Below are 14,385 nucleotides of genomic sequence, written 5' to 3'. Positions count from 1 at the left end.
ACCCCAACTGCCCTGCAAAAAAAAAAAAAAGAGAGAGAGAGAGAGAAAAAGATAGTAAGAGGGTGACTTGGCTAGGGTCATACTATCTCTCAGTGGGAGAACTAAAACTCACGTCTTCTTGATCCTGAAGCCAGCCTCTCTACCATGCCAAAATGCCCTCTTAGATAGACATGTTGTTAGAACTTTATACACAAGAGTACTTAAAAGTTAAGCAGTTCAAAATTAATTTTAAATATAAGTATTTTCCACAAGGGATCTGAAATGCATTTCAAGTAAATAGTATTGGTCAAAAACTTCAGTCCATTATATGTATGTCATTACTTAATATCACACGCACATAATATTTAAAATAGACTTACCTCTATCGTAGGATCATACTCATCTACAAAGTGATTCTGAATTAGCTGTATCGTCAAGGCACTCTTGCCTACGCCACCAGCTCCAACTACCACAAGCTTATATTCAGTCATTTTCAGCAGGCCTTATAAAATAATGATAAAAATAAAAACATGATCAGAATATTCTTTACACAAATTTAATGTAGCCCAAACTTTCCTACAGGCTACAAATGAAACAGTTAGCTACGTTTATGTGGGACATACACTTTTAGGATATACTCAAAAAATGTAATGTTGAAAAATAGTACAACTTGTTTTAATGGCTGCAATGGCTAGAACATGTCAGATTTTCTGCTAAGATACTATAAGCTACATAGCTTAGAAATCTGACTTTTATGTTTATGACAACTTTCCAATCAGCATTTTGAGAAAAAGTCCAGTGTGAGTACACGTATGGTTCTTTTATCTCATACTCTGACCAGACAGTTCTTTTTAGAATGGCCATTGTGTGGTTTTTGTGAAATACATCATGACTTCATGGATGAGAAGGGCATAGAATACAGCACTGTATACCCTTAACTCCAGCGCCTGGATATCTTCCCTGCTGCCATTGTTACTTTTCTACAAAACTCTACCTTCTAGAGAGATGGCAATGGCTGTAAAATTCACAGCAGAGATTAAGTGGCAAGAAGCACACTTTGGCCAGCTTTAGGTAACTGGCAAGAAAGTAAAGTTTAAAAAAAGTGTATAAGAACAAATTATTTTATTAATTAAAACATCTATTTTTAAAGGACATAGAAATAGATTTCCCCCTCCATGCTGAAATTGTTCAATGGCAAGAATTTTATCTATATTACACATACCCCTGACCCCCCCATATGTAATGTATACACATATGCATATATAAATACACACACACACACATATATATATATATATATATATATATATGTGCATGTACAAGTATACGTGTGCACGTATATATTTGTGTATGTATGGGCCATTGATTTCCTTTCTGGAATCAAAGAAAAAAGAAGTACATATGAAAGGCCAATCAATATCATTTAGAAGGGAATTTACAATAATCCAAAGCTAGTTATCAGTTCCTGAACAAATTATTTAAATGCCTGCTTGAACATACACACAAATATATTCAGTGTTCCTACATAAATATACATGTACATAGAAAAAAACAGAAGGTCTATTTGGCTCACCCAAGAATAAGAAATATCCAAATAGGTCAAAATCCAGATATTCTGGTTTGTCAAATGTACCATTTCCCAGCCTGTTTTGAGCCCTACTCACCAACAAGACCTTAGGCTCTAAAAGTGTTTCTATAAAGAAAAGCCTCCTAATTTACCATTTTCCATACCCATATGCCTCCAAGAGAACAAGGAACTTGTATTAGCCTAGTTCTTAGCCACTACAGCCAGGAATTTGGCCCTACTAGTGTAATGACCAACAACAAATGGCATGATGGAGAAAACCTAGCATCCTTCAAACCTTAAGTAGCAACTCCTACACAAGGCCTTTCCTGATCTGCAAAAGTTGCTAGTGCCTTCCCAAATTGACTCATATTTATCCTGTGCATATTTTGTATTTACTTATCTCTACATATGCTGTGTTGCCATGAATAGAATGTAAGCTCCTTGAAGCAGGGGTTCTTTCTTTTCACTCTGTGACCTCAGCAACTAACTAGCACAGTACCTGCCATATACAAGGTGTTAAATAAATGTTTAAGGAATCTGAGCCATAACTTCAACTCCTAGCTCCTACCCAAATGGATACCTTAAAGTCCAAAAAGCAGATGCTAACTCAATGAAAGTTAACCACGAAGTCCATAATTCTCAGTCTGGCATTTATAACTTCTAAAATCTGGCTCCAGTCTCCAACTTTATACTGTACTACTTTCTTTCATATACTCTATATAGCACTGCCAAAGTGGAGCACTTATACAGTCTACTGTGGCTGAAGAGAGTCACATGTTTTTCTATTTGAGCCTTTAGTCATGCCTGAAGGGTATTCCTCTCATATTTAGTTATTTAAATCCTATACATTATGGGTTCATAGTATTTAGAAGTGAAAGGGACCTGAGAAATCTAGTCAAATCATCCCTCAGGCTTCCCTATATGGCAAGTTCATGAATGAAAAAATTACGGTTTACAAAGATGAATTGATTTGCCCATATTCTCACAGTAGCAAAGCTAAAATTCAAAATCGAGTTGCTATTTTTAACTAAATCTGATGTTCCGTGCACTAATTTCATTCAAAAGATAGGGATGACCCTGTGAATTCAATGGTTATGGGGATTTCTAGGTGAGGAAATGCTCTCTACCAATGCATTATCTGTACTTTATTTAGGGAGTTGCCTGATGCACTGAGAGTTTAAATAACTTTCTCTGGGTCACATAGCCATATTAAATATGTCAGGGGTAGGACCTGAACCCCAGGTCTTTCCAGCTTCAAGGCTGGCTCATTACCTACTTTGTCAGACTGCCTCACGCCTTCAAAAATCCTCAAATATAATTTCCTCCCAAAAAGCTTTTCCAGATCCTCCAAACAGGAAGGATTTTTTTTTTCTGAACTCCCCAAAAACCTCTCTAACAACACATGACATATTCTGCTTTGCATACAGTTCATATTTTCTTTCATAGATTTAGAGCTAGAAGCGACCTCAAAAGCCATTTAGTCCAACCCCTTCAGTTTATAGCTGAGGAAACTGAAACTTGGGAAGGGTTAAATGATTTGTATAAGTCACAGAGAGAGCTGGGGTCAGTTTTCTTGTTTTTTAACTTCCTCAGGTGTTTTTCTTTCTTTCTTTTTTTCTTTTTTGCAGGGCAATGAGGGTAAAGTGACTTGCCCAGGGTCACACAGCTAGTAAGTGTCAAGTGTCTGAGTCCAGATTTGAACTCAGGTCCTCCTGAATCCCGGGCCTGTGCTTTATCCACTGTGCCACCTAGATGCCCCATGGGGTCAGTTTTGAACCAAGGTCCTCTACCCATTTACTTCACATCTCCCTTACTAGACAGTAAGCTCCTAGAAGGCAGATGCCATTCATGTTTTACTCACTTTTGTATCCACTGTTGTCTATGGTGAAGGGCCTAATCAATTTCTACTGATAAATAAATGGTACATGTGTATGATTTCAATTTTTGTACACATGACGAGCTCCTAAAAAGTTGAATGTAAATAAAATCGCATTTTAAGTTAAAGGAATAGATTATTCAAAGCCTTAAAAAAAAATCATGATTTTTGGAGATGATTTTTAAAGCTAGCAAAGCAGTATAATAATACCCAACATTTATATAGTACATACTATGTGCCAAGCACTATGCCAAGCACTTTACAATTATCTCATTTGATCCTCAAAACCACCCTGGGAAGTAGGTGTTATTATTATCCTCATTTTACAGATAAAGACAGAGAGGCAAACAAAGGTTAAGTGACTTGCCCAAGGCCAAACAGTTCAGTGTCTGAGGCTGGATTTGAACTTGGGCCTTCTTGACTCCAAGCCCACCCCAAGCTCATCACTGTACAAGAGAAAAGTCAAGTCAGAAAGAGGTTAAGTGACAGTAGCATAGCCAAGAAAAGAAACTTAGCAATTTAAGGCAAAGAATAACCTCTTTTTTTACCTCTCTAAAAATACAAATTTTAATGTCAGCTGTTTAAAACACTTTATTTAAACATAAGTTTCAAAAACTGCCTAGTTGCCATCAAAGACATTCAGTGGATAGTCTATCATTTTAAAGCTGAGTCCATCAATACTGACCTCAATCAATGACTAACGTTAATACTGAGTAGTCATTTTCACCTCTCTAATTCACTATGCTTATGTTTGCATGTGTAAGTATCAGCCAGTCTGGAACTTTAGCTATAACATATGCACACACCTGATTAAAAGACTGCAAGAGGTTGTTTTGGCGGCCAAAACTAAGTCCTCATCGCTGGTCATTATTGCTAAATGTTGGGAGTTCTGTTACAACACGGTACTACTGTAGTAACTTCTAGGATGGTGAACATGTTCTGCATTCTTCAGCAGAGATAACCACTTTTTAGTTTGTGGGTGATTTTTTTTTTCTTGCTTAAAAATAAACTTGACTCAGCAAAATTCTCTGGGATAAACCATTTTCCGTTTACAACTCGTACAAGGTTCAATTTCGTACACCTAGAGCCTTCTGCTGCCACTAGCCTAGGCTACAAAATGTCACAGACGAGGGAGGTAGTCGGGAACTCGGCGGCTGCAGCTGAACTCTCCCCAGCGTAACCTTAAAAAGGGGTCTTTGACTACTTCTCTTGGGAAAGGACCCCCCCCCGACAGACTGGCAGACAAGCACACACACACACACACACACGCAGTCTTTGTTCACAAGGAAAACGACCACTTAGCAGCAACGACGGCGGCGGCGGCAAAAGAAGTTTCTCGCTCGCTCGGGGAGATGCTAAGGGCGGCAGGGAGAAGCTCTCCAGGCACCGGGTGCTGGGTAGGGGAGGCGGGGAGCTGGCCAGGAAGGACTGCACCGACCCACCGACAGACCGACCGGGGCGCAACCTCCACCACGCCCGGACCCGCCCTCGGGGCGGCCGAGTTTCAGCTCGCCTCGAGCCCGGCCGGCTCTCCGGGGAGGGAGGGAGGAAGGAAGAAAGAAAGGAAAGAAGGAAGGGGATTCCCGTTCAGGAAGCGGCGGCTGCCTCTCCCTGCACCCCCCACGGCTAGTCCCCGCCGCAGCTCCGTCCCTCCCACCCCGCCGGGCTCCCCCCCGCCCCTCACCCCCGCTAGGACCCCTAATTCATTCACTCTCCGTCCGCCCCGCCCAGCCTGGCGCCGGCGAGGAAAGGTCGGACCCCGGGCAGGGACTCTGGAGGGAGGGCGGCGGGGCCCGTACCTCTCTTCCGCGCCGGAGAGACGCTGGGTCTCGGGCCCGCACGGCCGCCTGCCTTACCGCCGCTCTCAAGCCCACTCTGAAATGGCGGGGGCCGGGGAGCGCAGAAGGAGCCGAAGCCCGAGGCGCAGCCACCGCTGCTGCTGCCGCCTCTGCCGCCGCCACCGCCACCGCCTGGGGAAGTCGAGCCCCGAGCGAATGGATGAGAGCCGCGAAGGCCGAGCTATCGATGCGTTCCGCGTTCGACTTCTTTTCGGGCGGGCAAGAGAGAGGAGGGAGCGGCCGGGGTGGTGTGAAAAGAGAGAGAAAGAGGGAGAGAGCCAGGCGAGAGCCGAGCTCGAGAGCTTAGAGGAGAAGGAGGAAGAGAGCCGGTGCAGGCGGCGCACCTCACGTGCAGGCGGAGCTAGGTCGGAGGAGGAGAGGCTAGAGCGCTAGCTAGCTCCACGCCCAGCCTGACAGACTGGCGGCCCCCTTCCCCCCCTGCACACACCCATCCATCCACATACACACAGAGGCTGCCAACTGGCCAATCCCCTTCCGCCCTCCAGACCGCACTCCCGCCCACGCGGCTCTCCAGCCACTCACCTAGTCTCTGGTCGTAGACACTCTCCTCCCCCTCCCACTCATCCACCCTGAGCGAGCCGCCACACCTTCGGGTCTCCCCACGGGCACCCTCCGAGCGAGAGAAGCTCCCTTGTTCTGCCTCTAGGTCTGGTGCCTCCAACGGCCTGCCCAGGTGCCCAGAGTGCATCTCCAGCTGTCCACGTCCTTATGTCCAAGGGTTCTCTCCATCAAACACGGCGGAGCAAAGCTTCGCTTCCGCACCTTCACCCTTTCACAGTCAGCTTCTGCTCTACTGTCCGGCTAGACTGGTGGACTTCCTGTTCCCTGGATCCCGCATTCCATCTCCCACCTGTGCCTCTTTTCCCCCTCTCTACCTGTGTTTTATTGATATCGAGAGCTCCCAGTGAGGAACTCCCCCTTTACAAATGTAGATGAGCACTTTCTGTACAATTTGTACTCTTGGAACAGGGATCTGCGAACTTATTAAAAAATAACTTCCAATAGGATGAGTCCCCTTTGTTAAACTATGTGTTTTATTTTATACGGTTTTTTAGGTTTAACAATTTTATTTTTCTCAGTTATATAAACTAAAAATTTTAACATTCATTTTTTAAAAATTGAATTCCAAATTCCATCCCTCCTACCCCCCTTAAGAAGGCAAGCAATTTTATATAGATTATAACATGTGCAGTCATTCAAAACAGTTCCATATTAGCTATGTTGCAAAAGAAAACTCAGACCAATAAGCAAAAATAATTTTTTTAAAGTATGTTTCTTTCTGCATTCTGAGCCCATCGGTTATTTCTCTGGAGGTGGATAGCATTTGTTTCATCATAAATCGTTTGGAATTGTTTTGGAAACAAGCCTAAGTCTATAGGTTTCAACAGACTAACAAAGGGAACTGTAACGCCCTCCCTCCACCGAAAAGTGGTTAAGAACCTTAGGGAGAGCTGCCTAGGAGGTCATGACTTGTCCAAGAGCCAGTAGGTGTCTTAAGGACACTTGAACCCAAGTTTTCTGGGGTCATACCCACACTGCTTCTTTGAAGGCTGTTTCCCAGATTGGGAATTCATTACAGCCTCACCTCTGCCTCTTAAAATCTCTAGTTTCCTTCAAAGCTTAGCTAACATGGTACCTCCTTCCTCAAGGCTTTATCTCCCTCCCTGCTATCACCACCTCCACCTTGCCTTTCATGGACACTCTCTCCCTCCAAAAATTTTCCTGTATTTACTTTATTAGCATAATTGTTTTATTCTCTCCTCAAGATAAAGACTATGGGGGGGGGTTGTTTGGTTTTGGTGGGACAATGAGGGTTAAGTGACTTGCCCAGGGTCACACAGCTAGTAAGTGTTAAATGTCTAAGGCTGGCTTTGAACTCAGGTCCTTCTGAATCCAGGGCCCTGCTTTATCCACTGCGCCACCTAGCTGCCCCCGGTAAAGACTATTTTTGCCCGCTAGGTGGAACATTATATGGAGTGCTAGATTTGGAATCAAGAAGACCTTCATTCAAATCCTGCCTCAAACTGATACTGGTTGTTCGACCCTGGTCAATTCACTTAGCCTCCCTTTCCTAGCCTGGTTTCCTCATCTATAAACTGGGGATAATAATAGCACCTATCTTCCAGGGTTATATGTATTTAAATCAATATTACATGTATAAGAGGTGAAAACAAAGTGTTAATTTAAGGTCCAAAGGAGAATGGATCATTACTTACTTGGGAAAATCTGGAAAGGCTTCCTGGAGGAAATGGGATTTGAGCTGCCTTTTAAAATGAGCACAAGACAGTTGGGTCAATTTTTTAAAAGGCACTTTTTGTAGTAGCAAAAAACCTTGAAACAAAGTAGAAACATCAATTGGGTAATAAATAACTAAACAAGTTGTGATACATTGATGCAATGAAAAGTTACCATGATATTGATACCATAGATAAATAAGGAGAGGAAGGAATAGTTTACTTTTCAGATCCATGGAGAGGAAAACATTTATGACCAAACAAGAGATAGAGAGTATTATGAAATGCAAAATTGATGACTTGATTACATTAAATTCAAGTTTTTGTACAAATACAAGCAATGCAGTCAAAATTAGAAGGGAGGCAGAAAGCTGGGAAACAATTTTTACAGCCAGTATTTCTGATAAAGTCCTCATTTCTAAAATATATAGGGAACTAAATCAAATTTATAAGAATGCAAGTCATTCCCCAATTGAGAAACGGTCAAAGGCTATGAAAAGGCAGTTTTCAGATGAAAAAAAACCAAAGCTATCTATTGCCATATGAAAATATGGCACTACTGATTTGAGAAATGCAAATTAAAACAACTCTGAGGTACCACCTCATACCTATCAGATTGGCTAATGTGACAAAAAAAGGAGAATAATAAATGTTGGAGAAGCTGTGGAAAAATTGGAACACTAATGCATTATTGGTAGAGCTGTGAACTGATCCAACCATTCTGGTGAGCAATTTGGAACCATGCCCAAAGGGCTATAAAACTGTGCATACCCTTTAAACCAGCAATACCACTGTTAGGTCTTTATCTCAAAGAGATCATAAAAAAAGGAAAAGGATCCACATGTACAAAAATATTTATAGCTGCTCTTGGGGGCAGCTAGGTGTCGCAGTGGACACTTGACACTTACCAGCTATGTGACCCTGGACAAGTCACTTAACACTCATTTCACCACCTTAAGTGTGTGTGTGTGTGTGTGTGTGTGTGTGTATACTCTTTTTGTGGTAGCAAAGAATTGAATAATGAGGGGATGCCCATCAGTTGGGGAATGGCTAAACAAGTTGTGGTATATGAATGTAAGAAATTATGAACAGGCAGATTTCAGAGAAGCCTGGAAGGACTTACATGAACTGATGCTGAGATGAGCAGAACCAGGAGAACATTGTACACAGTATCAACAACATTGTGTGATGATCAGCTGTGATAAACTTAACTCTTCTCAGCAATACAATGGTCCAAGATAATTCCAAAGGACTCATGATGGAAAATGCTCTCCACATCCAGAAAAAACAAACAAACTGTGGAATTTAAATGCTGATTGAACCATACTGTTTCTACTTTTTTGGTTTTTTGTTTGTTTTTTTTTTGGTTTTTTAGGTTTTTTCCTTTAGTTCTGATTCTTCTTTCACAACATGACTAATGCAGAAATATGTTTAATGTGATTGTACATATACATAACCTATATCAGATTGCTTGCTGTCTTGGGGAGGAGGGAGGGGAAAAAAATTGGAACTAGAAATCTTATAAAAACAAATGTTAAAAACTATCTCTACATGTAACTACAAAATAATGAAATACTTTTATGATAAAAAAGAAAAGTTACCATGATATAATAAAATATGAATATGATAAATACAGAGAAGCATGGGAATACTTATATGAACTGATATGAAGTAAAGTAAGCACAATATATACGATAATTAACCACAATGTCAAGGTGGGGGGGGGCGGGGGAGGGGAGGTCGAGGCTGGTGAGAACAAAGCAGTCCCAACTAAATACTGTGAAATTATAATAACCAGACTTAGCTCCAAATGAAAAAATAACTCTGCTTCTTCTCTGCATAAGTGGAGAATTATTGGTGTGGTTGCATTCAATATGATGTAAGACATTTGATGCTGTTCAGTATTGCTGAACTGATGCTGTTCAGTATTGCTGAACTGTCTCTTTATTATTTATTATGTTGAAGACCATACTATACTTTGTGTTTTTAATAAAAGTTGTCCAGAAAGGATTTTGTTAATATAATCTTATTCTAAATCCAAGCACACACACACACACACACACACACACACACACACACACACCCCTCAACCCTAAGACAATTTGAGATAATTTTCATAGGAATTTATTCAATTTTGAGTTAACATTCTATTCAGTCTAATAGAATTAGTCACTAAAAACTTTTCCTAAGGGCATTCAGTTCCTTTTTTCTAGTCAACTCCCCACCCTCCAGGACTGAAAAAGCTCGGGCTCTCTCTCTCTCTCTCTCTCTCTCTCTCTCTCTCTCTCTCTCTCTCTCTCTCTCTCTCTCTCTCTCTCTCTCTCTTGGATAATCAGTATCTTAATCCTTTTCCCTTAATCCTCCAGGTCTCAGACTTTATAATGCTCCAGAAACTTCATCATCCTGAAAGCTCAGAACACCTTGGACTTCACACACTGGAACTAACACCTTACCCCCTACCTCATCCCCTTGAACTAATTGCCTAGTTCCTCTAGAACCTGCAATTTAAAGAGGGCAACCAGGCCAGCCAAATCTTCATTCCTCACTAGACTGCACTCCACACCGTCCCAGACTTTCTCAGCCATAGAAAAAATTTCTTTTTACCTCATCCCATACATCCAAGTCATCAAATCTTCTCAAAACATTTTTCCTATCAGTTCCTTCCTCTACATTCCCGCTGTCTTTCTTACCTTAGTCCAAGTCTTCATCAGCATACCTAGATTGCTATGACAGCCTTCAAGTTCTCCACCCTCTAATTTACCCAGCATATTGCCAGGCCAGTATATCTGAATGCTAAGCTTATTATCAATAATAAATAGCAAGAACCTACATGAAGAGAAATGGACTAGACCCTGAAGATAATAAAGGCACTGAATTCAAGGGTCTTGCAAGTTCCACTCATTTCATAAACAGACTAATGATAATATAATAAGAAATATATGCTAATTGTGAAAAATGAAGCTATCTGAAAACAGTTGAGGGTATAAATATTTAGACATAATCATGCCCCCCAAAAAAATATGTAAGCAAACCTTGGCATGGGATCATTAAAGGTTTGGAACAAAGAAGGAAATGAAACAATGAGACACTTTCTCAGCAAACATTGCCTCAATGGAGTGCTGATCCACTTTTCTCTTCCCCAATATATTCTGGAGAGAGAACTCCCCTTTATCCAGCTTCCCACCGAAAAACTGGCTAAAAATATAACCATGTCCTAGCAGCTCTTCCAGCTTCTTATTCATCCCCTTTTGTCTCTGCCAGTAGTCCCCTGGTTCAATTCTGCTCAGTTCCATGAATTTAGACACTGCCACCCCTTTCTTTATAGTGGGGCACTATAATGTAGCCCATAGAGTCCTGAAGTTAAGAGTCTGAAACAGATGGGTTGGGATCATTTATATGGTCTCTACAATCCCATCTCATTCTAAATTTATTACCCTATGATCCCTGCTATCCCTTCTCTTCATGGCTCTGCTATTCTTTCTCCTATTCCTCATCTCCTAATGATAACAACCCCTTGCTGATAATGATAATAGCTAGCATTTATATAGTTCCTTAAGGTTTGCAAATTGCTTTACAAATATTATCTCATTTGATACTAAAAACAACCCTGAGAGATAGGCACTATTATCCTCATTTTTATACATGGAGAAACAGAGGTTATGTGACTTGCCCTGGGTCATACAGCTAACAGGTGTCAGAGCCCAAATATATAATCCTCTGTAGTATAATGAAAACTCTTCATAACCTGCCCTCCCCCCCCTTTCTAAACTAATATCTTACCTCCCCCCCCACACACACACACCCCTCCATATTCTGTGATTCAGTGGCACTGGCCCCTTTCCTGTTCCTTGGATAAGATAATACAAACTCTGGGCATTTTCACTGACTATCCCCCGAGCTTCAATTCTCTCACTCCTCATCTCTGCCTCTTGCTTTCCTTCAAGCCCCAGCTAAAAGTCTACCTTCTACAAGAAGCCTTTCCTGATCCTTCTTCCAATTACATTTTTTGGGTGAGGCAATTAGGGTTAAGTGACTTGCCCAGGGTCACACAGCTAGTAAGTGTTAAGTGTCTGAGGTCAGATTTGAACTCAGGTCCTCCTGACTCCAGGGCCGGCGCTCTACCCACTGCGCCACCTAGCTGCCCCGATCCTTCTTAATTCTAGTGCCTTCCCTCCGTTGATAATCTCCAATTTATCCTGAATATATCTTGTTTGAACATAATTGTTTTCATGTTGTTTCCTCTATTAGACTGTGAGCTACTTGAGATCAGGGACTGGCTTTTGCCTTTCTTTGTATCTCCAGCACTTAGCACAGTGCATGGCTTATCGTAGACTCTTAAATGTTTATTGACTGATTATATAAGTTCACTAAATATGTAAAATTCCTCATATGTTATGTAGAGAGATCTACAATGATAGATGTGACCAAAAAAAATCTATATATGTGAAATATAATTAATCCTCTCTAAAAAAGTTTTTATAGAACAGTATTGTCATTTTTGTTTCTGTCCTAATTTACAAGTTCTATTATTACTGATAATAATTCCATTCATAATTCACATTCACATCAGGCTTTGTAAACTTTAAAGCATTTTCCTCATAACTACCAATGAAGTAGATAGAAGTATATCATGTAAATGTTTTTTTTTTTAATTTAAGACTCAAACTCAAAAAACTTTCCTTCTTATTTGCCAAGGAGGTATCATATTGGTGATTTCAAAACTGATTGGCATAAGTTTCTATTCCTTGAACAAAATGTCTTCTCACTAATCACAGGTGACAGACATATTTTATATTATATCCCATGCTCTTAGATGTGTGTATTTATATTAAATATAATATACATATGTGATATATAGACATTTTCCATGCCCTTCCATAGTAATATGTGCTCAAGCAGATCTCTACTTGGATACTTACTTGTGGCCTTCTAGGACATTAACCTTTTTGGACTAGTCTATCTAATATTCCATGACTGAACAAAGCAATTAATTGTCCTAATATATTCCAGTAATTATTAAACATAATTCCATAATGTCAAAATCCTAAGTAGGAAGAGATGTCTTATCATGCTGATTTCATAAAGTATTCCTTTGATCTTTCTTTTTTCAATAATAACAATTCTTTATGTCACTGGTCAGAAGACCTTTGAAAAGCCTATTTTATTTTAATATGCATGTAAAGATAAGAGCTATATTCCTATGTAGCTCAAGAAATTAAAATGTTATTAGTAGTAAAGTTTAGTTAAAGCCTTTAAAGAAATTCATGTTAGGCAATCTAATGTAAGAATTTCATAAAGATCCCCTTTTTAAAAAACACACCGGGCAGCTAGGTGGCGCAGTGGATAGAGCACCGGCCCTGGAGTCAGGAGGACCTGAGTTCAAATCCAGCCTCAGACACTTAACAGTTACTAGCTGTGTGACCCTGGGCAAGTCACTTAACCCCAATTGCCTCACTAAAAAAACAAAAACAAAAACAAAAAACAAACACACCTTTATTTATAGAGCAAAACTAGTTTTTAACAAAGGCTAGCCCAATATGAATTTCTCTAAAATAGATTATCATAGTCTTCAGATATAATGTTTCTATTCATAGTGAAAAAATATAGATAAGAAAATGTATCTAGCAAAGGATTTCTAGCAAGTTACTAGAATGAGTAACTGCATCTCAGCCTACCATGCCCACCATCTCGAAACAAGAAATAGAACAAATATGTACTTTATAATAAGAGAAGAAAGGAAACACCTCACTGAAGTAAACCCTTTTGAAAATGACAACAGAAGTCTGAATTATGCATCCACTCCCTTTAGATGCATCCAATATGCCCCACTCCTAACATGTTCAGGCCCACATTTCAAGCTTTGGCTTTTTTGATGTCTATCCTTCCCTCAAAGTTTTCTCTTGGCAGTAACCCAGTCTAATACTTCCCACCCCAACTTAACAAGGGAGAACATTTAAGTTGCCCAAGTAATGGAGAAAGTGATCAGCTGTGGATGCAATAAGGATCAAATAGCATACCTGACTACTACAGGGAAGGGACTTCTTCAATGAAGGAAAAGTGGGAGAAAAATAGAAATACAGCTGAAGTAATTTCCCCTTGGGATTTCCATGCAGCATGGATACAGACAGATGGCAACTCCCACCCCATAACATGGGTAAAGTAGCCCAGCTCCAGTCATCAGGACAGGACAGAACAGGCAACAGTGGACAAGGAAAGGTGCAGACAACAAGAAAGCTGAGAGAAAAAAGAACTGAATGTAAGCCAAGGATCCACTCATGTAAATGAACAGTAAGATTCATAAAGAAAGAAAAAAAGTATAGAAAAGTATGCATTATTATGAATAAATATCATGAGAGGATGGTGACTTGAAAATTTTCAGCAACAAACAGTTATATAAAAAATTCACGGGGCGGCTAGGTAGCACAGTGGATAGAGCACAGGCTCTGGAGTCAGGAGGACCTGAGTTAAACAATGGTGGGAAAAAAAAAAAAAGATTTGCACATACATATACACAAATTCCAGAATGATTCAGAGAAGTAAAATAATTAAAAGAAATTAAAGTTAAATTATAATGGAAATCAGTTCTCAAAGAATAAATTTTTAAAAAGACAAACATTAAAAGGAGTAGAAAATTTAGAACACATAAAAGAATATGAATTAGACAAAACCTTAGAGGTCACATAATCCAAGTCCCTCATTTTACAGATGAGGAAACCAAAGTCCAGAGAAGTAATACAACTTGCCCCAGGTCACATAGGTAATAAATGGCAGAACCAGAATTTTAACCCAATACCCTTGACTTCAAACCCAGTGCTCTTTCTACTATATCATGCTTCATGCCATAGAACCTATCTAAAATAGTAGAGTCTC

General features: G+C 40.2%; 1 protein-coding gene across 3 annotated transcripts in view; it reads right to left on the bottom strand.

Annotated features, from left to right (window-relative positions):
• The window catches only part of KRAS (KRAS proto-oncogene, GTPase), a 44,537-nt gene extending 38,435 nt beyond the window's left edge, over positions 1-6,102 (bottom strand). The window contains exons 1-2 of one of the 3 annotated variants that reach the window (XM_043966047.1): positions 5,804-6,102; positions 360-481 (exon numbers count right to left, since the gene is read on the bottom strand). In XM_043966047.1, coding sequence (XP_043821982.1) covers positions 360-481; positions 5,804-5,969 — 288 coding nt within the window. In that variant the 5' untranslated portion in view covers positions 5,970-6,102. Of the gene's footprint in view, positions 1-359; positions 482-5,221; positions 5,713-5,803 lie in introns of those variants that run through there. The other 2 variants (XM_043966048.1, XM_043966049.1) reach the window with 2 other exon arrangements.
• Positions 6,103-14,385: the final 8,283 nt, after the last annotated feature.

This window comes from Dromiciops gliroides, chromosome 5 (genome assembly GCF_019393635.1).
Source record: "Dromiciops gliroides isolate mDroGli1 chromosome 5, mDroGli1.pri, whole genome shotgun sequence".
NCBI lineage: Eukaryota > Metazoa > Chordata > Mammalia > Microbiotheria > Microbiotheriidae > Dromiciops > Dromiciops gliroides.
This window is presented reverse-complemented; position numbering and strand designations above follow the sequence as displayed.